The 26,430-nt window shown below is 46.9% G+C and overlaps 2 protein-coding genes across 7 annotated transcripts in view; one reads left to right on the top strand and one right to left on the bottom strand.

Moving 5' to 3' along the window:
• Positions 1 to 26,430, top strand: part of Eip74ef (Ecdysone-induced protein E74) — a 215,547-nt gene that overhangs the window by 43,841 nt on the left and 145,276 nt on the right. The window lies entirely within an intron of this gene.
• The window catches only part of Lsm11 (U6 snRNA-associated Sm-like protein LSm11), a 36,549-nt gene that overhangs the window by 9,141 nt on the left and 978 nt on the right, over positions 1 to 26,430 (bottom strand). For both annotated transcript variants that reach the window (XR_013008660.1, XM_076420769.1), the window contains exons 3-4: positions 8,866 to 8,996; positions 1,980 to 2,118 (exon numbers count right to left, since the gene is read on the bottom strand). Coding sequence is in view for 1 of the 2 variants with exons in the window: in XM_076420769.1 (XP_076276884.1) it covers positions 1,980 to 2,118; positions 8,866 to 8,996 (270 nt within the window). In the remaining variant the exon portion in view is untranslated. The remainder of the gene's footprint in view (positions 1 to 1,979; positions 2,119 to 8,865; positions 8,997 to 26,430) is intronic.

Below are 26,430 nucleotides of genomic sequence, written 5' to 3'. Positions count from 1 at the left end.
TCATTCAGAATGTTATTACTAGACTGCGCATCTTTATGCAAAATGAAAATGTGTTGCATTGATTGTGGGAAGCAGGAATAACATCAAAACTGATTTCATCCCTTAACAATTTTGTTACATTAAGGGCAACGTTAGAAAATTCTTGGATTTTTAAAATCTTTTACTGTTTTATATTTCACCCAACCAGTTTCGTCATAATTGCATAAAGATCCGCATACACTGGTCCATACTTCGCGGGTTAATCGTTTTACTGCGAAGCCAATCACGTGTGCCGCAAGACACGTGAGGACTTAGAGAAACGGAAAGCGAGCGACACGTGTCTCATTGCAAATATTTTCTCTTGTTCTGCTTTCCGAAAAATAATTTGGGAATTTGTCGAACGTTTCACTTTGTCGATTGTTCAACATGTGCCTTCTAGTCGACGTCCGTGAGAAATTTAGAGGCGGATAATTTTCTACAAATTTTGAACCGTTCACGGAACATCCAGGAGATCGTTTAATCTCTGAATTGTTCGAGCTTCGTTAATTAAGCTCTGCCATTCATGTTCGACAATTTTTGTTCGACTTTAGAATTGTTCGAACACCGATCGTTTATTATACGAACGGCATTCGTTTGGTAGCGCGCGGATCGATCGGCTCTCGTAAATAGGGAGACGCGCGAACGTGTTCCATTGACACACGGCCAGTAGTAGGAGTCATTCATGGTCAGACAAGCGTAGGAAGGACTAAATTGGATTCGCATTGGCTCGCGTAGTACGCGAGAGCGTGGTTGCGGCTGCCGCGCCGCGTATTGAAATTCTGGAGGCGCGCACCGACCGCGTCCATTATGTATCATTTGAAAATTTCCACGGCGATCCGTACACCGCGTGCGGCTTCTGTGTCTGTATTGCTCGCGTGCTCTGTAGAACCGGAGATGGGAAGGTTCGTCGAGGCCGATAAATGGCCGCCGAACAACGGTCTCTCGCGAAACGCCGCTGAATCGTCCAAGGTAATTAACCCTGAGACGGATGACTGATTGCCCCTCTGACCGTGCTGCAACGCGCCGTGAGTCAGGGGAACACGTTCGTTAGCTTCGATTCACGGTTCGAGGCATTACCATAACCAACGGAAAAGCCGTTTTCCCGAGGGAAACCTGGACCAGCAAGCTTACATCCTTTTCTTTTTGTGGAATCCGATTCTTTCTTTGCCGAACGAGTCGTGTCGGAAGTTACGTGACTAATTTTCTTGGCATCTTGATCGTGAATTTGCACTGCGGACATTCGCATCAATCTTTTTTCACACTTCTTAAAGGATTATAGCTTTCTAATACTGGAAAAAAATTTTGAAGAAAATTGCAATTGGTCGCAACTACAGAGAAGATAATAAAAGTTGTTGTTTACAACTCTTTTATGTGGGCCTATATTGAAAATTTAGAAAATAAATTTTGTAGGTCTGTATCAATTGTACATATTCTGAAAATTTCATCAGTCATTTTAGATGTATAATTGATCCACATTGGGCATATCATCGACGACGAACGCTATGGAATTACTCGACGCTTACCGACAATGTTTTAATATTGTCCAAAAGCGACAGCCATTTCGATCATAATTTAACAAATATTTTGAATCAATGTACTCTTCTGAAATGATTATTAAAAAATTATTGAGCTTCTGTAAAGCTTATCGAAAATCCTATTAATAGGCTTGCGGTAGGCAACCAGTTAAATAAACGTGTGTTTCTACGCGCGTAATAGGCGAAACCAGTGTGAAATTCGTGCGGCGGTGAACGTGTTAACGACCCGCTAGAAATAAAGCGGATCGTTGGCGAGGGGGGCCGTGGAGTCCTTATTGATATTCTCCGAGGCGGTCGATTAGCATTGGATCTATGGTCACCGAGAATAGAAGTAGCATAGAGCGACAGAGAGAGAGAGAGAGAGAGAGAGAGAGAGAGAAAAGTGAAGAAGAAGAAAGAAAGAAAAAAAGAAAGAGAGAATACTACCGAGGGCAGGCGCTTTCCTCTTGACTTTGCGGGTCCAAACCTCGAAGCAGTCCTCGAGCGCGAGGTTCCAGTGTTTGTCGAAGGCAGCCACGTATGCCTCCACGTGTCCCCTTATGCCGCTCGCGTTCCTGGTGTGGACCTTCGGCACAAAGGACGAGCGATTATTCCTTTTAAATCGTGGCGAGTCTCGCGTCGCACACCACACCATCGACAGTAGCAAAAGCAAGAGCATCAACAGCGAATAGCTATAGCGTCTGGCAACCGTTCCAGGTAAAGCGTTCTCGCGAGAGAAGAACGGGAGCCGAGACACCGGCGGCGTCGGCAACGATCTTCTCTCCTCTCCTTCGTGTCCCGACCTCTCGAAAATAAGCACGCAGGTAGCACACGCATCCCCTCGATCCTCCTATTTCAGATCGTACGTGTTCGTACTCGCGATCGCGTCGCGCATATACTGCGAAAGTACAGAAGAAGAAGAAAAGTGCACGTCGCGTCGTCCACGTGTGCTGATGCTGCTGCAGTTGGTTCCTCCGTGTGTGCTGTCGTTGATCGATGACTCCGGGCGAGCAGGGGGAGACAGAGAGGAGCGAGCAATTTTTTGCACGCAACCCGCCAGCGACACATGCATAATTTGTACGGGCTAATTGTACGGTTTTTGCGACGCGAGGCGGACCAACGGGAGAAAGGAGAAGAGAAGCCATTAGCGGTCGGCGATCGCGACAAATTGCAGACGCGAGCCCCCCCCTCTCCCCGTTGTCTCTCGATTCTCTTGGTTTTCGGGAGGATCTCGCCCCCTTTTGTCCTCGAAAAATACCCTCCCCACCTCGCAATCGATCGCGACCCCTTTCGAACGACTTTACCCACGGATCTTCTGTTTTCTGTACACCGTTGTCGTCGATACAACGAGAACAACCGAGAGAATGCTTTTCTCGCTTGTTCTTTTCTTGTTAGGCGAAGAAAGCGGCCAGGTCGCGATAGCCGGTGCCGCTCACGCGATACTCTGTCCATTTTCCGCACGACAATCGCGTTAATGACGGTACGCGCGACCGTGTCTACGAGAAAACGAGCGCGAGCCAGTTGTTTGTCGCGCAGATACCACGCGAGACAAGATAGCCGGCTGATACGCGGAAGTGCAGGCCGTGGCAAGGCCCCCTTCAATGCCTTTCGCACTGATATACACCCGGCTTTGTCGCAATGAAAACTAATTGCGTGACTACGACTCTGTGACTCGGGCCTCTCCTTCCTATCCGGCCTTCTCTCGAAGCGCCGTCTCTCTCTTGCTCGAGATATTTCCCTCTCTCTCTCTCGTTCGTTCGGATCAAGTCTATCGATCCCGGGAGAATTAGGCTTTTATTCCTCATCTTACCGACACGATCGTAAATTCCTCAGGAACTTTCGTGTCCTCGGATCAGGGTAGTCCCAGCGTTAATCATTTTGTTAGTTTATTGGGGACAGCTTTCAAGGGACGTTTTTTTATAGTCCTATTTAAACAGTACAAGAAAAATGTCCGGAACAGAGTCGAAACTGTCTTCCTTGTTCTCTAACTTTTTTTCTCTCTGCATTCTTAATAAGGTATTCTGGTTTTCGAGGCCGTGTTTCAACGAATGTTTTTCAAGCAAACTATTGAACACACATATGTGGTGGTGTTTGGAGTGCCTGCACGATTTCTTTCAAGTAAAAATAGTAGGTATAAATCCTTGCTTTTTCGATTGGTTTTGCACTCTCGCACGCAAAGGATTATTGAAACGAAAGGTCAGTTTCGCGTTCGGGCAGTTCGAAAGCGTTCGTCAAGGTTTCGAAACGCTTTTCCAAGCCTTGTACGATCGTCATTGGGCCTCGGCGCGTGTGTCATAGTGATCGAGCGGAGGGAAGGACACCGCGGGGAGCCGGCTAGAGTCGATTCTAGGAGTCCTCAAGATTCCTCGGAGGCATATATCCTTGCTGGTCCGGCAGGATCCGTCGATTAACCGCGAAGGACGACCGCGTCGCCTGCTTGCTTGCGTTCCGAGATTCGCTGAATCGCTGGTCCAAGGATCCCGCCGATCACCGTCGACGAAAACCATGATCCAACTGCGAATAGAATCTTGAGATCGCGGCACTGGCAATTTCCTCGTTTACGATTGGACATTCGCGTTTCTATCTCATGAGGGGGTATTCTGCTTTTTCATTTTTAAAAAATCAATTTTTCTCAAGCGTAACTGTTGGAGAATATGTGGAAAATATATGAATCAAAATTTCAAAGAGATTTTACAAAAATTGTGGGAAACAGGAACCAAATAAAATTGTCACTCTCTCTTTAATAATTTCAATAGACTGGGAATAATATATTGATATTCTCAAATTCATTGAATCATTTCAGTTTTAAATTCCATCTTTCCACATTTTTATGCATTTATTTTGCATAAAGATCCGCTGTCTAGTTATGAAGATTTGGAGAATGCAACTGTACCACTGGCTCTATATATAAATCTCTACAACTGATTCAATAAATTACAAACCAACATTGAATTTCGCGTTGCAACGAAGTCACTGGTTTATTGTACGAATTCTGCCGGTTCCCGTTTCATATACAATTAATTGAGGCTCTACCGATATTCCTTTCGCGCAATCGATCACTCGAATCGCGCCGGTGTCCTCCCGACAGCCGTGCGACGAGGCCGGGAAAATAATAATAATAATAACGCAAACAATCCGTAACGAGCGTCGACGAGCAATAAACAAGCAGCCGGACAACGGGAATAGGAGAGTCGTGTAATGACGATCGTCGATTCCCATCAGGCGCGTCCCATCTGCCGATCTTCTCCTTTTTTTCCTCGCGTTCATCGTTACGCAACCGTTCATTATCCGCGTCGCGTTACGTCTGATACGCGTCGAAATCAAGCGGATCGATCGATCGAAACGATTCGCGAACCGTCCTCGCTTTCTTCGTCGGTTCGACGGAACGCGATGATCGAAGGACGATCGATAATATCATTTTTCCGGATGGCGCGCGCTCATGTCGCCGAAGGCCACGGATTAGGATTTACGTCGGACGCGGCTTCGCGAAGAGCCTGCCTAACGCGACTCGCTGCGATGAAACTCAATGAAAGTAATTAGCCGAGCGAAAGGAGTTTAATTAGGAACCAGATCCCGCCTCGTTGAGAACGGCGGTCGCTTCCGCAGGAAGATCAATTGTATCAATTTAATGATTAGCTTTTTCTCTCACGGGCCGACGAACCAACGCTGACAATCGAGTTAATCCATTTGCATTCGCTAGGAAGAATCGAAAGCGAAACCAATTCAATTTTTCTTTTTCTTTTTCGTCTGATATACAATGCTCTTTGCCCCCGAAACACTATTCCTATCTTCCTCGTTAAGGGTGAACAGCTATTTCTTGACATACTTAGATGAAACGAAAACGTATAATTGTATCATTTTTACTGGGTGCATCGAAATACATAGAAACGTTGACAGCTTTCCCCGATATAAGCAGGCACTATCGAATCGAGTACCGTTTCGAAATGGTTGCAAAAAGGCCTGTGAATAGTCGGAGCGCGAGGCCCGTGGGTAGAAAAATCGGTTTCCTGATCGCTACAGGTGTCGACCGATTGTCTCCCCTTTTTAGGACACCTGCCCGGTCGCTTCTCACCACGACTTCCTGCTTCCGACTCGGTCCCGCGATCTTCTGGAAGAAAGATCGCTAATTATGGCAGTAGGAAGTCGGAAGGCAACGCGTCGGTGCCAGGAAGCCGGTGTTTTTCCTCGAGACCCGAGATTCGCCGGGACGAACCCATTCGCCGATTTCTCCTAGCTCCGCACGAGTAGTCATTGTAGAGCAATCGGACAGAGAGAAAAGCAATCGCGAAACTGTGCGAGCGAAGACCTTGCTCGTTGATTTATTTTCCGACCGCGAGAAAAACGCAAACCGTGGTGATCTTTGTCGGCCGGCCGATACGATCCAGAAACGTCTTCGCGTGATTTCATCGGATCGCCGAGCTGACTCACACGCGATGTTTCCTAGTCGAGAGAGGAGAATGTTGATGCGAATGGTTCGTCGGGTTGCCGCTGATAGGCTTGTGTGCTGCGAAGCTTTCTCGTTGCGCAATTTCGTAAACGATGCGCACCGTCTCCGTTTCGTTCTTCCAGGACTCGCAACTTAATGAAACTTTTAGAAAAATGTTCGACATATATTTCTTTTTATCGGCCATCGTCTACATTAAGGTGTGAAAACATTTTTTTTCTCCGAAGCCTCAACTGAAAAAATGATATTGGTTTATTTTTCACTTATTTTTGCCAAGAGAATCATCTCATGTCCGCTCGTTGAGAACAGCTTCTCCCGTCTTCATTGTTAGAATGTTGGATTAAATACAACATCTCCTTTGTGAAATACTAAAACAATTTCACAAAGGAAAGTCGTAGACTCCTCGAATACTATGCTGCGTAGTATGATCGCAAATAACAGCGTACCTAAAATTCATTTGACTAGCGTACTGCGTTCTTCGAACATTCATAGCTTCGCTTATTCTTAAGAATTCGAATCGATCCTTCTGCAGACGCGTACTTCAACCCTTATGTCGAAAGTATATTAACATTATTAATTCGTTCAATGTCTTCATAGTTGCGTATAATAAATAAATGCATAAAACCCGTAGTCTATAGTGATCACGGATTAATTTGAGGGATGAAAGTATCGAAACTACAAAGACACTGTTGAACATCGAAAAGAAATGTTGGTTGTAGGACATGGGGGTTAAGAAAATGCAAGAAAAAGAAAAATCGATTTGTTGGAGATTCCAGGCCGGAGGATCCCCTTAAGTACAACAACGAGCATGATCGCGGCCCTCCCCTAAGCGACGGTAGCCTTCGGGAAGGAGCTGGGCATCGATTCGCCGGAGCCAAAACATTTTCCACGCTGCAGGGAACGCGTCACCCTCCTCTGCCATAAAGCGTTTGCACTACTACCCGAATTTCGGGGGATGCGATCGCATCGACGTCGGAGCTCCTCCATATTCCTCTCGAGGCCAGAGGAGAGGAGCGAAGAGAGTGGAAGAAAACGGCGTTTCCCGGCGAGTGGCCCTTCCCGAAATGGGCTTTTCAAGGCTTGCGCGAGCAAGTAGAGCTAGCCTTTTTTTCGGACCGGCTCGACCCTTCGAGACGGAGAAAGGGGACGATCAGGGGCGTATCAAGGGCGAGAAGGGCCTCGGCTGTCTCCATGGAGACGAGTGTGTTGACCCGAACAGTTAGCCGCCTCTTTTGCTCCCTCCGTGCTCTACAGGGTGGTCCACCCCGAGCTAGCCATCTAAATGTCTCCTTTGGTCGTGACGGTATTAGTTTTGCATATAACACTAACTCTCCGCATCGATCGGGAGACTCGCCACCCAAATACTGATTTATTTCTCCGTTTAACCCCAGAACACCTTCCTACGACGTTACCTACTCGAATCTTCATTTTCCGTCTTCTTCCTCGCGCGTTGAAATATTAGCTGTACTTTGTTCTACATCTCAATTCTTTACACCTCATATGGAACATGTATTCTCGAGCGTGGGATATATTTTTATCGTCTGCAAATCCAATCAATAAATTCGCGAAGACCACGAATCAATTCCTACAGCTAAAATAGTTCGTGGCTTTGGGCGTTCTCATTTCTGATTTGAATTCCTTGATCTCACAATTTACGTGTACACCAATTTGTCTTGCACTGTAATGAGCCTCTGAGCCTCTTTTACCCACGAAATATAAATCTTATGACCTTAAGGTTATAGAATTAAAAAGTCTTGGCTTCGGTTGCAACAAATGGTATCCATACCTTTCTGTTCTTCTTTAACGCTTAGTTTACGGGTTCCAATATTTTTAATTTGCGAATGTTGAGATTGTGGAGATGCATCCATGAGGAATTAAATTAATTAGGCATATATTATAGAAAGAATGGCTAAAAATTTGGAGAGGGGCGCATTCGTGTTGGTTTTATAAGCATTTAGTTTATACGAGGGCGTACAGACTTCTTGATAACGTTGAAATCAAAGACGAAGTTTAGGTGTCCGCCTCCAGCAGGACCACCCTGTACAGCACACCTTCCGGCCCTTTCGTTCACCTTCGAAGGGCTGCCTTGCTGATACCGATTCCCGCACGTGTCTTTCTCTGTCGCGAAAGTGTGTCAGCCGCGTGTGCGTGTGCGTGTGCGACAATGCCACGGGTCAGACAGAAATGGGTGACGTGTGGGTGTTTACGGTGCCGGGTTCGGGTTCGGGATGGGGACAACCCTCGAATTCGCTGTCCCCGTCTCGCGAAGACAACGAGTCGAAACACAACGGCAATTGTCTCCTCGCCTTTTGTTTTCGGGGCAGTGCTTTCTCCCTCTCTCCTCTTCGCCTTCGTCACCGATCCGACACAGTCGCTAGTCGGAGGGAAAGGTGCTTCCCTTTTTCCTCTAGAATCCTGATCATCGAACTCTCTCGCTTGGACTAGAACTGTCCCTTCGCGATCAACAATAAAGTTGTTCAGCTCTCCTGAAAATTGTCCAGCAAGCTTTTTGTACTTGTGTACACACGATCGAGCTTCCATCTGATTTTCACAGTCGACAATGTTTAAGCTATGTAAATGAAAATTCTTCTTTATCGTGTAAATGCTTCCATTGGAAATCTCACACACTTATTTACATATTCTCAAGCACGTATAATGAAGTTCAAATAAAATCTAAATAAATTAAATTGTCTCGCTTTTCATAAGGCAACCCAAGCTACTTTTAGCGTTAAATGACCTATGAAATTGGAATACAGTAGAACCTCGTACTTAGATCAATAAAACTTGATTCCGGTACCAAATTGAGTACACCAATGTTTCCGTGTTTACATCGGCTGATGGAGGTTCTACTGTATCAGCTGCTTCTATAGAAATTCTATGGGGACGTACCTTGACTCGTGTCCGATTCTCCATGTACTCATAGAGCAGACCGAGCGGTCCCATGGCGTTCTGCATTTTCGAGAGGACGTTCCTCCCTTCTAGGATCCATCCTCGTCCGTACCTTGTGCTTGCCACGGGTTCTGCGAATCATAAAAAAACCGCTGACTAAAAATGTACTAAAAATTGTGGAATAAAAACGGATCGTTGTCGAACCGCGACAAAACAACGGAGAAAGAGCAAGGTATCGATCATCGCCGGAATAAAGCGCGTGGGGTGGTTGCATTCGCCTAGGAGCAAAGATAGTTATCGTTCTAACGAGTGGACGCGGATCGGGCTTTATCCTGGCAGATTTTTCCAGGCGGCGATAACGGCCTGCTAATAAGAATTTATGTGGCTCTCGCGCCTCGTCGGTTCGCCGACAAATCATCGTTCATCCTTGCGCGGAGCGTGCAGAGGAGCGGCCTGATAGCATCGTGCTTCCAGCTCTGCTCTTTTTGCTCTTCCATGGTGTGTAACTATCTCACTAGCGACGTCCGGTCGCCCAAAACGTGGCCGAAAGATGAGACACAATAATGATAAGATCATTTTCTAATTTTAGTAGCATGAACTGATTTCCCCACATAATGTACTTATAACTATGTCTATTTATAAGAATTCGACTTTGCATACAATTGACACAATTATCGAAAGAAATGTTTAATTTTCGAGTTAAAATAGCCCCGATTGCAGAGGGTTACAAGCACACGTGTTTAGCAGATGCTGTTGAAAACCTTCACTTATAGTGCAAGGGGTTAAGGCTTAAAGCGAAGGGTTCGAATCGGAAACGAAGGGTTCAAATCGAAAGCGAACCGAGCTAAAGGGTTAGAAAGACCACTGGCGACGGTCGAGGAGAAGGAATAGAAAGGCAGCGACTGGGTTTGATGCATCAACGATGCATCAGCGGTCGCCGCTTATAAATATTTGATTACGATAGATTACCTTTCGGTCTGGAGAAGGCGCACACGCGAACGTCGCCGCTTAATTTTCTCCCGGCAGACGAATCGCCGTTAACTATAGTCGCGACGGCGAAAGTATTCGTCGTCGTTGACGTCTACGAACGTCACTTTTGTGCCTCGAATTTGAAGTGGGAAAGGGGGTCGGTGTACGGTAGATTCGGCCCTGCATTGGCCGACGCGGAGCAGAGCAGAGCGGAGCGGAAAGAGGAACGGGCGCGGAGTTACGTAAAGGCTGCCTATGCACGCGGTGCACGCGGTACATGCGGTGCACACGAGTGCACTCGTTTCGCTGGTGTGCAACGGCGCGCGCGAACGACGCCGGCCAACTTGCACTGCGCCGTCCAGTGGGCTCTGGCACTTACAGCTTTTCCACAACTTTCGGATCTTCTTCGGACGAATCGACAAACGAATCTGATGCATCCGTGATTTTCTGACGAAAATGTGCAGACAGCGGTAAAAAGAAACATTTTAGAACCAACCTATTTCTTAGAACCAAAAATTCCGAGTCCTCTTTGAACGAATCGGTAAACGAATCTGATGCATTTGCGCATCCGTGATTTTATGCATTTTTGACAAGGATGAGTACACGGCAGTGAAAACAAAAATTTGCATCGATCTAATCGTTAGACTGGATTTTATGAATTTCTGGAAAAAACAAGTGGGTGCAATTTGAAGGAAACCGAAGATCGAAAGAATTGTAAAATATCAATGTATTGTGTCCATATATATATATATATATGAAAGTTGTTGCGGAAAGAAAACAATTTTGACTTGGTCCCCTCTCGTAATTGACGTAGACAATTTTTATGTCGCATGAAGATCCCCAGCCGTCTGATCATGATTTTTGTTCTGACAAAGATCCAGGTGATCACGGACGACAGCGAGTCGGTTACTTTCGATGATCTCGCGAGTGGTCGCACCAGGTCGATTAAAGTCGAGACGAGTCGAGTTCGAGTCGACGGTCGACGCTCACGGCGGCGGATCGGGATTCGACGCTGGCAATTAGCTTTCTCCGATAACTTTCATCCACCTTAAGGTGCACTCGGCTGCGCTCCGTGGTGGTCGGCTCTTGCTCGCTCATGCTCGCGCTCTTACTCTTGCTGTTGCTCGCTCTCGCTCGCTTCTTTTCCACCTTTCTTTCTATCTTTCCGCGTGCGCGGCGCGCTCGCGCCACTTTCACTATCGTCGCGATCCAATTCCACTCCGGCGGCGAGGCGACTGCTCTAGGCTGCCGAGAGGCCTAAGCGCGGAGAATTTTTCGACGACGAGCGCCTGCTCGGCCGGCAGCAACGCGCGCGCGAGAGATTTCTAAAAATAAAAAGGCGACTGAAGCCACCCGGTTCGACAGAGGAGAGAACCTCTGAACACGCTTTAGAGCTGGCTCCGGCGAGCTGGCTCCGGCTGGCGAGCTCGTAATCCGGTAAAAATACGTGCCCCCGTCTAGATACCCGCCGAGAGGAACCTCCACCGGTTTTCGAAGGGTACAGAGTCGCTTGGACGCCCCCTCTTTCCATCTTCTCCTCCTCTACTCGCCGCTTCTGTCCGCTTCTCTCCGCGCGCCGGTGAAATTAGAAATTGCTTCGTTCGCCGTGCATACGCGTGACTAATCAAGGCGACGCGCCTGCCGATCGCAACCGCGGCCCGTTCTTTCCTCGATACGCGATCTCGAGCTGATCGAACGCTTCTCTGCGACGCAGACTCCACCTCGATGCAGTGGAACTTCATTTATCCGAACCGTTCGGGGGATCAATCACAGGACAGATGACCAATCGTCAAGGGCTGTCTCATTGTCCGCAGTCAACCATTTTTGGGTTAGGACACATTAGATTGCGGATCTTTATGCAAAATCAAAATTGTCTGCAGCGATGGCAAGAAATAGAAATTAAATTGAATGTTATTTCTTCCCTTAATGATTGTAAATCCTTGCGCTACGATTTATTTTACGGCATCAATGATTAGAACTTTCTTTGTAGTTCAAAATTTGCTAAAAAAGGAGTAAATTTATATCTATTTGTATGCCTACATGTTCTCCGATAACTATACGTTAACAAAACCAAAATTGAATTTCATCTTGGTTTAACGAAAATTAATTTATTAGACTCTGTTCAGAATCTTCATCACGAGTCTGACGCGATATTGTAGGGCAAGGGGTTAATAGAGAAGAAACCATACATCGACATCTTGAATTTTTAAAATTTTCCAACAATATTGTATTTCATCTACTCAATTTTGCTATAAATGCATAAAGATCCGAAGTCTAAACATCATGCATCGCTATCAACGTATCCTGGATCAAACATCTCCAGGATAGTTATCGTCGTGCCTCTTCAATATTTATCGCACTTTTTATCAATTGTAAAATAAGGGATAGTAAGAGCTTGTCACAGGTTGTCTACCATACTTGTCCCTACAAACGCAGCACATGGACGATCGGTTCATGGACTGGGACACGTCAAACTTGGTCGCGTCGCAACTAATTATCTGATCGGGTTATAGATCGGGGAAGGGTGGGATACAACGAAAAGAAAGTTTCTACGATCCCATGGCCGATACCGCGTTCACTTTCGGTCTACCTTGGGAAACCTAGACGCTGCGAACGATTCTAGGCGATAAACGTTGGAAACACGTTCGCCTTCGAGCGACAAGGTGGTCCAGCGCGGTCCGATCGAACGATTATTCCCTCGTGAAGTCATCCCGAGTTTATTGCCTACGCCACACCCCCGTACAACGTAGAACCGAATGTACAGAGCCTGTTGAACCCTGTAAATTTTTTCTATCAACCCCTGGAGAGACGGACGAGGAGAGAACAATGTGAACTTATCAGATTAGTTTGAGTCTCCAGTTATTCGGATAATGGAACAGGCAGTTGGTCACTGTGCTAGATGAAATTCTTACTAATATGTACATCGAACAGAGAAATTTTCGAAACATCCAAAAAAATCGATCTTTTATTTTATCTATTATGATCCACTCTATTAAAAAGTCTGAAAAAATTAAGAGCATTGCTGTCGACAATATCTCACTGCTGAATTTTTATAAAACTCGAATCTTTAAAACATCGATGGGAAATCTGCATTTTTTTCGAATTTCTGGAGATTTTAAATTTTCCTGAACATGTTCTAAAGTCTTTTATTAAGAAATTGCTGCAAATTGTGCTTACGTACGATGTAGTTGTAGCATTATTGCTGAATACAATGTGAATCAATTAAATAAAGAACAATGGTGCAAAAGTCAATGCGGAGTCTGGCTCGAAGGGCCGCAAAGGGTTAATCGTCGACTACTGCGTTTACTGGGTGCACGAAAGGGTTGCGCCTCCGTCGTCCACGATGGTCGCTTTCCACTGTCGGTTCTCGTTCTCCACGCGAGGATGCAATCGGCCCGAACGATCTGGCGCGCTCGAGAAACGCTCGAGAGAGCGAAACAAAGAGGCACGGAGAAGGAGAGGAGAAGATGAAGAAGAAGAAGAGGTGGAGGAGGAGGAGAGAAGCGCTCACAGCCACCTCCGACGTGCCGTCATTTTTTCCTGCTTTCCCCGGCCGGTTTTTTCCGATCTTCACTGTACGTCGCCGCGGAGAGGAGATAACGCTTCGCTCCGCTCCGCACCGCTCCAGGCGCGTTCACGTGCGCGCGAACCACCGCGGATGAAACCGTTAGGATCGCAACCGCGTCGGGAGCGAGTGCTATGCGAAACGTCCCTCGGCATTATGCTCTCCTGCGACGTTCGTCCTCGTGAAAATCCGTCCTCGAGGCTCGTCAGACGAACCTCGGAATCTCCACCTCTGAATCATGCTGCTGTTCCTGCTGCTGATGTTGATGCTGATGCTGATGCTCCGCGGTTGGCTGCTCTCTCTTTCTCTCTCAGACACGACTCCCAGATTTATCGCGAAGATCCACGGTTCCGCGAATTCCACCCCTCGCTGAGGGCTGCCGATCGAACGGAATTTTTAAAGAATTTAAAGAAATCTTTCCTCAAATTATCAAAAGAAGCAATCAATTTTTATTTAACCCTTAGCAGACGAGTGGCGATTCTGAGGTGCCACTAAAAATTGCTGCACCATTATTTTAAATATTCAATCAAATCAATTACTAAACATTTAAGTATTGTATGAGGTGTTATATCAATTTCATATCCACCAAATTTAAAAGATCATAGAGAATGGAAATATTCTAGGTCGAAAGAAATGTTTGATTTTCTTTTTAAAGGGTTAGCTCTTGTTCCCTGCAATTGACTTGGAAAGTTTCTATTTTGCATAAAATCTGCAGTCTAGAAAAACATTCACATTCACTCCAAATCTAAATACTGACGTTTTCGAAAAATCTGCAACCAGTCGCTTCCCCTAATTAGTCAGTTTACTTACTTAGTGTAGTTTAATAAGACGATGTTAGGCTACCGATATGCCACTGCTGATACCGAGGTAATTCGATAAACCAACACAAGTTCCATCCAAGGCATTTGTTTGTAGGACACGTTCGCCACGAGGGTCATAAACAATTCTCCACCTTCTCGGTTAGATTAGATACACGCGTTCGTCCTTTTCATTCAAATTATTCCGGAAATTCTTTACATATCTACACGACGAATAATTGTAAATACGAGTACGTTCTCGAGACATTGTTAATAATTTGCGATAGTTCGGGAACTTCAAAGGCTAGATAATATCGAGTTGATAACACTGGTAAAAATGCATTCATGATCGACCTATTACCTTGCGGCTTATTTCGTGACTGGACTCACAAGATTTACTTAATCGTTAATAATCACCCAGCAGCAGAGCGTCCAGGGTTGGTTGGAAACTTTTGTCGCGTGTTCCAAGGTTTAAAGACGAGCTTTATTGAACGAAACTTTTATAGAGATCGACGCTGTACATTTTGTTCGATGACGTTTTGCGCGACGTACCTAAACCTACCGCTGCCTGCCACAAGTTGCTTACATGGAAATTGATTCGATAAATGTCTAGATCCAAATAATTACTGCCTTGTTATTTTTCTACGCTAAAATATTTTAATCGTTTTTAGTGCTCGGTAGGTTTAGTGTTAATAATTGGGAATCAGCGGTTCTGGACAAGGGCTCTTTGCTACTCGATGCTGGATCAAAAAGCTTCGGTATATGCATTACTTGAGATTCATAGTCTAGGATTTACGTATTTATCAGAAAAAAAGTCATGAAAATAAATTCGAAAGGCTTAAAAACACAATGCAATTGAACCGATATCCTATGGCAAAGCATTAGTGACCAAAACTTTAAACGGCAATATCTCGAAAGTGAAATTATGTGACATGCGGCGTTCTTCCTGACAACCACGGATATAAACATCGCGGTCTGTTCAGGAAACTGAAATTCCTGCGAAATTCGATGTTAAGAAAACTGGTCCCAAAATCCACGGAGTCGGGCCTCGATTCACCCTATAAGAGCCAGCAATCTCCGCGGGTACTCGATCCTTCGAAAACGATCTTAAAACCGGGGCCCGGAAACTCGGGCCGGCGTTTAGTCTGGATATACTCGATGCTGGGCCGTGCAGCGTATCTCACGTGTTCACCTGCAAAAATGTTTACCGTGCGTGCGAAGGAGCACTTCGAGTGGCCAGAGAGGAGAGGATCCTGTACAGGTGGGTACGACGGCCCCTGGAGAATGTTCGTGTACACTGAGGGGGGCGGGTGGGGCGGCACGGTACCCTCTTCTCGCGGTGCCGGGGAACGAAATATCGTGAGACATCGAGGAGAAAGAACGACGACGACGGCGACGACGACGACGACGACGATGAAGAAGAAGAAGCAGAAGCAGGCCACGAAGAAGAAGAAGAAGAAGAAGAGTAAAAGGTAGAGAGACGTCTGTGTCGAAGGAGGTGGAAAAGCGGCGAGAGGCCGAGAACGAGAGAATCGAGCGAGGAAAGGAGAGAAGGAGGTGGGAAAAACGGAGAGAACGGGGTGGAGAGAAAGAGCGAGAGAGGAGAGGAGTCAGTGGCTCGGCGAGGAGGGGGCCAGGCTGTTGGAGGGGCGGAGGGGCGGGAGAGGAGGAGAGATAGGAGGAGTAGGCCTGGTTGTACCCGCGGATGATCCCCAGGTTGAGTCGCGCTGGGTTCAACGTCCTGGCGGGCAGCGCACCCGAGAGCAGAGCCGAGCCGAGGCAGGCAGAACAGGCAGGCAGGCAGGCAAGGCAGGCAAGGCAGGCAGGCAGGCAGTCGAGCAACCACCAGACCTCTCCATGCACTCAGACACACCGACACCGGTCACCAATACACAACATCCGACTCGTACAAACGACCGCAAACGGGGGAACACTCGCGCACGCGACACGTACCACCGACTTGCACGTTGCACGTGCGCGCACGAGCTCCCATCGACACGCGTTTTTTCGCACGTGTATGTATGCACGTGTGTACATCTGTGTATAAGCGCTTAGGAACACTGGCTCTCGTCCGTACACGCGAACGCTCGCACAAATACAGGCAAAACCGTGTCTCGCGCGAGGAAACGCTGCTCGCGAGAGCGAACCAGCCTGCTTTACGCGAACTATCGCCTAGGTACTGTTACTTCTGCCGGCCGGCCCTTCGAGCCCTTCGAGTCTGCTCCGCCCTGGACCTCGAGAGCTTCGGGATACTTCGGACATAGCGGACAACGCGCCGCACGCGGATTATACTGTTCGCCGGAAGCTTTTCGGAGAAAGCTCGACACTTGTCGAGAAACAAGTTTGTAAGCAGTTGTCGCAATTGGATTCAATCTGCTCTTTTTGTCGCCGAGGAATCGCATATTTTCTTCTCGAAAAAAGTTTTGGGAAAAGTTTCTTTTCAGCTATTTTTATTCTCAAAGTCTGGTAGTCAACTTTTTCTCATTAGATTTTAGAGGGTCCTTGGACGTCCTCTTGGATTTTAGAGTATCCACATCGTTTTGTCCGCGGATCTACCGATCTCCAAGGAATTTTCCGACGCGGTAGGTCGCGGCAAGTTGTCGGAGAACCTCCGGTAGGAAAGCCCCGGTCGTAGAGAGGCTCGGTGAGATTCCAGAAGAAAGGAGAAATCACTTTTACCACGGAGCGGCGCTGGGAGACGCGGAGGAGCGCCGCGCTGGGAAAAAGTAGATCGGCCGGCCGTTGAATTCGGAATCGCTCTCGTTGGCGACGTCATCGTCCAGGGCAACGTCCTAATTGAACGCGCGACTTCGTGTTTGTCGTTACTAGAAATCGATTTCGTTTTTTTGTATCGCTCGACAGCCCAATGAGAAAATTGTGAAGAGTGAATTCGCCTTTAAGAATTGAGAGGCGCAAAATCTGTGTAGGGTTGAAAACTGACCGTGACCATGTTTGTAAATAACAGATGCGACGAGAGATAAACAATAAGCACATGCAACTATTCTGTGCAGATCGACGTGTTCAATTTCCGATCTACAGGAACGATTTCGTCACGGCGCGATCAAAGTGAGCGGTCAGCTGGGAGGAAACGACTTTAGAGACTTCTAATTTCGAGTCCTAGAGAGTTCCCTAGAGCCTAGTCGATCTCTCTAGAGTTCTCCTAGGGAGTTTCCGATCGTTTGTTCCCCGAAGTTTTCGTTAGGGTGCTCCCGATCGACGATATCGCGGGTGTTCGCGCTTCGCACGAGGATCGGCGCGCGTAGCTCATCGATCCGCTCTTCTCCTCTCCGTCGAAAGAGTTCTTCCTCCGACGAGGGAGAAAATATAGACGGGCCGAGGTGAGGTGAGGCGAAGCGAGATGAGATGAGGCGAGGCGAGGCGGAGAGCCGAAGAGGCGCCGCGCGCGTTTCGACACCGGGAGGGTGAGAAACGCTACCGTTTCGGCGTGCTCGATAGTCATCTGTTACGTTAGGATAGGTCGAGAGAGCCGCCGGTACGTGCACACCACGACGGCCGAGGAATTGGATCGTCCAGTCTACCGGGTGTCGCGATCGAAAAACGCGAACCACGATCGATGCTCTCCGAAATCTCCTGCGAGATCTCTTTCGTCGATCTACTCGTCGAAGCCGATCTTCGCCGACATTAACCCCTCGCGCTACGATTTTCTTTACATCTTTCGCGATCAGAACTCCGTTGTTTACAAATTCCAGGCAATACTTCCGCAATAATTAAGTGTGGATGACAGGGAAGTAGAATTTTGTTTCAGTTTAACAGAAATAAATAGCATTTGGCTAACTCGATATTATAGAGCTTAAGCTATACCCCCACTGAAACGACATCTTGATGCCTTCTTCTGCTTTTATTCGATAGAAGAAGAAGAATTTGAAATTCACTCGACTGTACCTTCTAGGGGAACGCCACAAATCTAATTAGCAATAAAATTTTAGAGGAGATCGATGAAATAGCGTATACGTTCTTCGAGGAACGATTGGTCAGTCGGGCGAATCGACCGTATCAGACCCAACCAGAAGAGCAAACTGCGAATGAAACTGATGAAAGTTGGACGCTTTTCTCGCGAGGATCGTTAACCTCTTAGAGTACAAGCCCGTGTCCGGCTGCAGAGAGTACGATAGGCGAGGAATGGTGTCGCGTTTTCTAATGAAACCGATGTCTGGGACATTTTGACTTCTCCGAGTATGCAGAAAACTCTCCGCCGTAGAAAACGGGACAGCGGAAGTTGTCCGCGTCTTTACCGTGCTCCATTGGGCTCGGAATTCTTTCTTCAAAGTCGACGGAGGATTCACGATCCTCAGACCGTCGTACTCGAAATCGAATTCAATTCGATAAAGTATTTAATCACTTGAATTCTGTTTTCACAGTACGTGATCTAGTTCCTCGCGGAAAATTTTCTATAATACTTAAGGCCTCGACCGCAAAGAGTTAAAGCAACACACAAATTAAAAGAATTTAGGAACATCAATGTATCAGGTCCAGCTAATTAAAAGTATAAAAGTTAGGATGGAACTCCTGTTTCTTGATACAAACCATTTTTATTTTGAAATAAGATCCGCAGCCTAATGATATTGGCCCCTATCAACAACTCCGAAGTTGGAGATCCACGTAAACGTAATTCTCCATAGTATCTGCCTTACTCAAGTAAACTGTTCGCTCGATAGCACCGGAAAGTTTGCTACTGTTCGTCCCAGTTAGCTAATTGGTCAGTCCTCTGCCAACAACTCGGTACAACTTAAGGTAACCACGTGCAGCAGGAGTTTTCGAAAAGTCTAGAACTTCGAGCTTGAACAGGAATGTATGAAAATCTTCAGGAGCTGGCGCGTAGGGGCCACTGTCCATTAACTATAAAAGCCATTAATTAGCGGCCGGGGAGGCGGTCGAGGCGTCGAAAAGGAAAGCAAAAGGAGCTGGCGCGGAGGCCGGGACTCGCGCGCGAATAAATATCAAGCGACAGCAGGAGAATCGAAGGGAAAACATCGGCAACAGCACGACGACGTGTATTCCGTTACTCGGGGCGAACGACTGGCGACTCGGTTCTGCTGTTGCTGTTGCTGTTGCTGGTCGCCGGTGGTTCGCACCGCGTTCCTGCCTGCCTAGGAAGCTTGAACGCTGCCCTAGGAATGATCCTCGAACATAGAGCTAGCCTCGACGGCGTAGACCATAACGAAATGCTATCTATTATATACTTTATTGTCTTCTTCCTTTTATTTTGAGAGAACTAGCTTCGGCATCATGTAAATCGTCATTGTATTAGGTTGCTGCATATATGGACTGTCCGATTTTAGAATGCACATTTTATGAACTGTTTTGATCAAGAAATACTATCAGGTTTGTTATCATTTGACCGAAGGTGGTATCTTCAATTTTTATTCAGATTGTCTGATTTTACTTTCAAATCAGTCAATGTTCTGTCGTGTGTGTTTTTTATATGAGTGGTGAAATAAACATATTGACGACAGCATTGTGCGATGCATGATCACGCGGTGGCGAAGTAATTGAATTATTCGTGAAAATGAGGAACGATAAAGGAATTCTTCACTGAAACTTGTAATTATTCGACAGAACATGTTGAATTGATTCGAATCGAAGGGAAAAAGTTACCCCTTCCCTGCCAGTAGCGGATTAGTCACATGATGTTGTGACACATGCACGACGGAGACGAAACGCGTCACGTGACCGGGCCGTGGCGAAAGCGTGGGGAATAGAGTCGTGGAAGGGGAAGACAAAATGGAAAGAAAAGTCTTGTTTGTTTTCGTGGAATGGAAAGAAAATGTTTGTTTTCGTATCGAGATTGTCAGTAGCGTCCTTTGAGTGTGATTCAAATGAAAAAGGTAGCACACGTTCACCCAACCGGATCAGCTGGGACCGTGTTAATATAGAAACGCGTTAAGGAAAAACTTTCTCTCGGAAATAGCGAAGAAGTCGCGTACAGTAAACCTTGATTAAATTCGCGTAATCTTAACGAGAATGCTGCGTCGTTTGCAGCCGCGAGCCGCGTTCCCGACAGGAGCGTGTCGTTATCGTCGCTCCGATACGCGGCTCGTTGGGCTAGGTCGGGGAAAAATTGTTTGCGCACTCGGAAAACCTCGCTTCTCCCTCTTACACCCGCTAGTCGAGATAAAGACGAACGATTATTCTCGATTATTCTTGGACGAGTAAAAGTTTCTCGATGAATTTTCTCGACGGTCTACCGCCAGGTTCTGGATCCTATTTCAGCGAGCTAGAACCCTCTTCGTGCTCAATCTTGAAACGATGGACCGATTGTTTGAAAAAATGTTCGCAAGATGTCCACTGCTTTAAATTGTACGTGTTACAGAGGACGACTGTGCCCTGAGGTCACAGGACACGCTAATCTATACACCCTGAAGCGTCCACCTTCCTGGGTTCCCCGAAAACTCAAAAACCATCGTCGGAACGTTTCGAAGCCGGCGTTTTCTTGCACAGCCAAGTTCTGGATCCTATTTCAGCGTGTTCCGTCGTGGCGAGCGAACAGAGTGTTCGATCCTGAAAAGACGGCGCGTTCGGAGGCCGACCGAAGCTGAGGAGGAGCCTCGAGTTGAGTCGAGGTCGACGTCCGGACGCAACAAGTGCTGCTGCGACTCTCGCTGCGCCCGCGATCCTCTTCCCGATATCGTTTGCGGCCGGAGTCTTTCAACAATGCCGGCGTTTTCGCGATAAAACCGGCGCGGCTCGGCTCCGATCCGCTCGGCTCCTCCGCGAGGTCTGCTCTCCATTCTTTCTTTCTCTCATTGTCCCACCGAATCCGCCGGTTCCGAACTGCCTTCGGATACAGTCTTCCTCCGAGTTAGGGGACGTTCACGTTAGAATAGCCATAAACGTAAGCGATTACCATAATCGAAGGCGAGAAATTTGTTCTATCATTACGGAATAGATTCGGTGTGTGGCGTTTTTAGAATTGAAGTAACGCGCGTAAAACGCACAAGCGTCTCGCGACAACGCACAGGCGTCTCGCGACGAACGAAAAACGACTAAACAATCGACGAGACAGACAGCGGACAGTTTTGTTTTAATGAAGGTATTAGACGTTACGGACGACACACGGAGATTTATTCGATCCCTCACCACCTCCTTTTTCCTCCGTAACATATCGAAGATTCGGAATCGGAACACGGTGGAAGCGAGTAGAGTTCCTCATGATCGCTCCATTTCCCAAACTTTGAAATACTACTCGCCGTAGGTACATCGCGTACGGCATTGTATACGTTGAAGTTAAATATTGTTTAACAACAGCAAATATCAACGCGTCCATTATCGTCCCAGGGACATGTTTGCTTGAATTTATACTAAAATTCATCGGTAAACTTATGCAAATGTTCAGTTAAGACGTTAACGCAGCAGATATTACCATCAATATGTATACATATTATTATCCCAGGGACACGTACGTCTTGAATTTATACTAAAATTCATTGTCAAGCTTGTACAGATGATAACTCGTTGCGTAACCGTCGAGTTATTCCTTCCGATTGCCAGTGATACGCCCTTCGAGGACGTTTCTCGATCATCAGTTTCTTTCTGTATGAGAAATAGATAGAGAGATAGAAGTTTCATTCTTCCTTTTATGATCTTAGTATATCCAATACATTGATATTCTGAAATTCTTTTAATCTGTCTACTGTTTCAATACTTTGAATGTACCAACCTGAAAGGTTCCATAAAATCGAAATAAAGATTGAATAGTTAAGACCTACGGCAACCAAGTACATTTTTTATCTTTTTGAATTTCGTGTACTCGTTACCGCCGGTTGGTATCAAAAATCCGACAGAGAAAGGGATTTTCGAGCTCCCATAAATTCCAAGAACGCCTAAGCTCTCTATCCGCGATGCAGTTTCGATGCAGCCAGCGCTGGGTCGCGCCGCGTTGCATCAGAAGCAAGAGACATCGGTTATGCGGTCGAAACCGTGCAGAAAACGAGCGTTTCTCGAGCGGCCTCGGTGCATACGGTCTCGTGTCCATTGATTTAGAAGGCCGGGCCTGGGGGATCGGCGATATGCATTTCTCGTATTGCGTACGCGACAGAAGAAGAAGAAGAAGAATAAGCCGCGAGGAAAAAGAGACACGCGTCTGCGAGCGGCACCGAGCGGAAGCCGAAGGACCTCGGCGAGGTTACGCGGCTGCAGCGTGACGGTTACGATGCACCGTGCAAAATTTTCGGTCTAGAAGACGGTCAGTCCGGCGCGGAGCCTCGGGTTGAGTCCGAGGTCGACGCCCGGGCGCAACAAGTGCTGCATTACGTACGTATACGCCGCTACACCCCACCCCACTCACTCATACAATCCCACCGGCCCCTCTCCACCCCCTTCGAAAGAAGCCCTCGCCATTTCTCTCGACTCCTTTCTCTCTCTCTCTCTCTTTCGCTGTTTCTCTCTCGCAACAGCGGCTTTCCACACGATGTCGCGCGAGAGAGCATCGCCGCGCACGAGAGCCCTACACTCGACCTAGGTGTGACGAGCGTGGACGAAAGAGAAAGAGAGAATCAGAGAGAGAGAGAGAGAGAGAGAGAGAGAGAGAGAGAGAGAGAGAGAGAGTGGAAGAGAGACAGAGGATAAGTGCATCGCGGCGAGTGGCACCAGCACACGCGCCTGTCCACCTCCTACCCCCTGTTCTCTATTTCTCTGTTCATCTCCTCCTCTCCGGTGCTCGGCTCTCGCCGACGCACACCCTCTTTCTCTGTCCCGTTCTTTCGCGCACACCAACATCGTCGCCTGTAAATATAAAACTGCACTGGGTCAGGGATCCGTGATTTATCGGCTGCCTCGTGTAATTGGCTGCCGGCCAATAGATACATACCCCCGGGGTATCCGGTGGAACACGAACGGAACGAACGCGCGCTGTACGCTCTCTCCACCCCTTCCTCCCCACCGTCTACCATGACTCTCCCCCTCTCTCTCTCTCTCTCTCTCTCTACTCCCCTCGTACATTGCGTTTTCTCTCGCCTCCTTCTATCCACCATGTCCCGTCTTGATTTTCCCCGTCGGATTTTCGGCGGAAATCTTGGACTGCGTCGCCGACTCTTGCCCCCCTCCCCCCCCCCCCCGCTAAATGGCGATCGCCGCCTGTCGCGACACTTTCACTGAAAACCTAACGCCGACCTCGCTTGGCACCGGATCAGAATCATGGTTCAAGATAGCGATGGGACCGAGCACCTTGCGAGAACTGTCTCTACGAACCTTGACCGATTGCGGATGGTTCGAAATTCTTGAGTTAGGTCGTTCTGAGGGGAAGGGGTCTTCCGGCTTGCTTTGACGTAGCTATGGTGAGACTAGAACGTGGGAGCAGGACGCAGGAGGATTACGTAACGTATAAAGATTAGAGGGTCATGAAGAAGTATGACTTTCGAGGTCGCAGCACTTTTAAATCTAACGACCTCGCTTGGCACTGGATCAGAAGCATGGCTGCGGGTAGCGATGGGGCCGAGCGAACTGTCTCTCAGAACCTTGAAGAACTTAGCAGACTCAAAAATGCCATAGAGTGTTGAATGAAATGAAAATTGAAGTGTTAGGATTCATGATGCTGAGAGTACTCTTCCAACCTTCTTACTTAGATTGCCTTTGTTACACTGGATACGTTAACGGAACAATTCGTTTATGAATCCGGACAAGCAATTCCGTCTCCCAATTGTGGGAAACGTGGCAGTCAAAGTGTTAAATAATGAATGGGGATTCTGATAACGAGTTTCCTAGGCGACCATGCCTAGCGTAGGTGTTCGAGAGAGAAGCAACGGTATCGGATAACCCTGCAAGCTTGTATATATTCGTAGCTCGAAGGCTTCCGCAGTTGCGAAACATTTCGGTAGACCTTCCCCGGCGCGCGGATTCCACGGTGTTTGCTTGAAAGGCGCGTGCTCACCCGCGGGAAGGTCTCGGCGAATGCTCGCGCGACGCTAGATATGATCCGCGCGCAGCCACGCGATAAAACAGAACGAGCAGATATACCCACGGCGACGACGGCCGAGAGAACAAGGAAACAATGAGCTAGACGGTGCCGGGGGCTTCCACCAGTTTACGCACTTTCGCGGAGGTCAAATTCCGCGTGAACACGAGGCGAGCTGACTCGCAAAACCCGGTGCTCGCGAGGGCATGCCGAAGCGCGACCTTCGCGGTATTCCGCGGATCGACGGCGAAGTAGTTCGCTGGACCAGCCAAAGAAAGTTGGATCGCTCGATCCGCAGAATTTCGCGATCATCCGACTGCTGCACTGCACGCAATTCTCTAAATTGTGGATCATTGGATGTTCCTCCACAGCTTATTCTTTTTAATCCCTCTTGATGGATCAGTAGACTGCAAATTTTATGCATTTATAAGAAAAATGGGTAAAAGCACTTGAAGCTATGGTCAGATGAAAAGAATGAAGGAATATGAATGAATGAAAATGGCTACTGAGCTGCTGTCGCGATCTCCAATCCATATTAGTCGGTGAAAGAATAAGATTGGAAGAAATTGAGATACAGAAAGGTAGCTAATTGGCATCTCCCGGTAATAACGCTAGAAATCAGAGACGTCAATGAATATCGCCAGAAGGCAGCCAGTGCGACCGAGGATGAACGAAGTTCCACTGTGTATCCTCTATTGACTGGCGACGATTTTATTTCGGTGCAACATCAATTGATAACGTGCATGTTTAATAGATTGAGGTAATAGGCACTACAGAGCGACGGCTTTAACAGTCTCTCACAATCAAAGGTAAATAATTGAGGATTTTCTGTTGAATCGTTCAGCAGCGATAGCAATTTCGGTCCAGAATCGATACTCTATCTCCAGCAACATTATTTAATCATTTATTTTGGAATTTCGGTATAAGTAGACTTCCGGTAGCTACATAGTGCGTTACTTGATAATTACTCTCCGAGTATATACATAGAAGATAAAACCGGAGTTTAAACGTCCCCTTAGATCTCCACAATACAGAACTGTAAAACAAACTTTGTTTCCTGGAACGCCATGGACTTACTTAACAACAATTACGATAAAATTGGTGCCACTGTGGCAATGTGAGAATTATTATTATCGATTAAATAATTGCTAGTGGTGACGCTTTTACTAGTGAAATGGGTGGAACTGTGCAATTCACGTGGCAGGACACGTGTTAATTCGTACAGTAAACGTACAAGCAAATTTACAAAACATATACATCAAAATTGTTCCAAGGAACCGTTCCCTTGCTGTCGCAGAGACAAAATTACGAAGTACGAGATCGTGAAAATTTTTAAACTTCGATACAAATGTAGTTGTATTACTTCCAAATTTTACACACAAAATTCTGTGGTTATCAGGAAAAACGCCACATGTCACATACTTCACTTCCGAGATAATGCCGTTTAGAGTTTTTATCACTAATGCACTTCAGCCTTTCGACTCTATTTTCATGACTTTGTTCTGGTAACTAAACATAAATTCAAATTGTTTGAAATTGTGACATGCGGTGTTTTTCCTGACAACCGCAGAATTTTCTCACCAAGTCCGGCAATTTAGTGAAATCAGAAAAAATCGAGAATACAATAATAAGGAGGAGGTATTGCAGATAACGTAAATCAATAGAATCAATAGACGTCCAAGTTCGAAAGAGGACCCCGAGCGAGACGGTTTGAGAGCCGCTGCTTTGCGGAAACTAGCCGCATCAATGGGACATTGAGGAACGATAACCGAATGTTTCTGTTGCCGAAAAATTCGCCGGGACTTTTTCGAACGACAAATGAATGAAGGGGCCCGCCGTTGGCCACGCGTGGCTAGCTCATTCTACTTCCGCGTACGTGCGCTACTCGTAGTTAGCTCGCCGTAAGCGTATTGAAATTTGACACCACGTGCGCGAGTTATCATGAATGAAACCGTGACCTCCCGACGCCGCCTAGGTGCGAAAACCGCTCGCTAGACGGCACTGCATCCCGCGCATCTTCCTCGAACCCAACAATCCGTGGATAATTCGAGTTTCCTACTCTTCCGTCCGATTCCCTCGCTGTAGACATCGTTCGAAGAAATAATGGGTAAGACATAATTCAATATTATGTGTGTCCGGTTGAAATGTCAATACATTTCAGTATCTTCATTTCATTCGATGCGATCAATTAAAAGATATCGCACAGCTTGTGCAGATTGTTAACTCTAAACTAGAAGTAATTACAGTGATTTCCTCCGTGTCATCTTCTTGAAAGATACGCGACCATAGGGGACCGCTTGTTTATCTCATGTTCACGCTATTAA

Source organism: Lasioglossum baleicum, chromosome 1, assembly GCF_051020765.1.
Source record: "Lasioglossum baleicum chromosome 1, iyLasBale1, whole genome shotgun sequence".
Taxonomy (NCBI): Eukaryota; Metazoa; Arthropoda; class Insecta; order Hymenoptera; family Halictidae; genus Lasioglossum; species Lasioglossum baleicum.
This window is presented reverse-complemented; position numbering and strand designations above follow the sequence as displayed.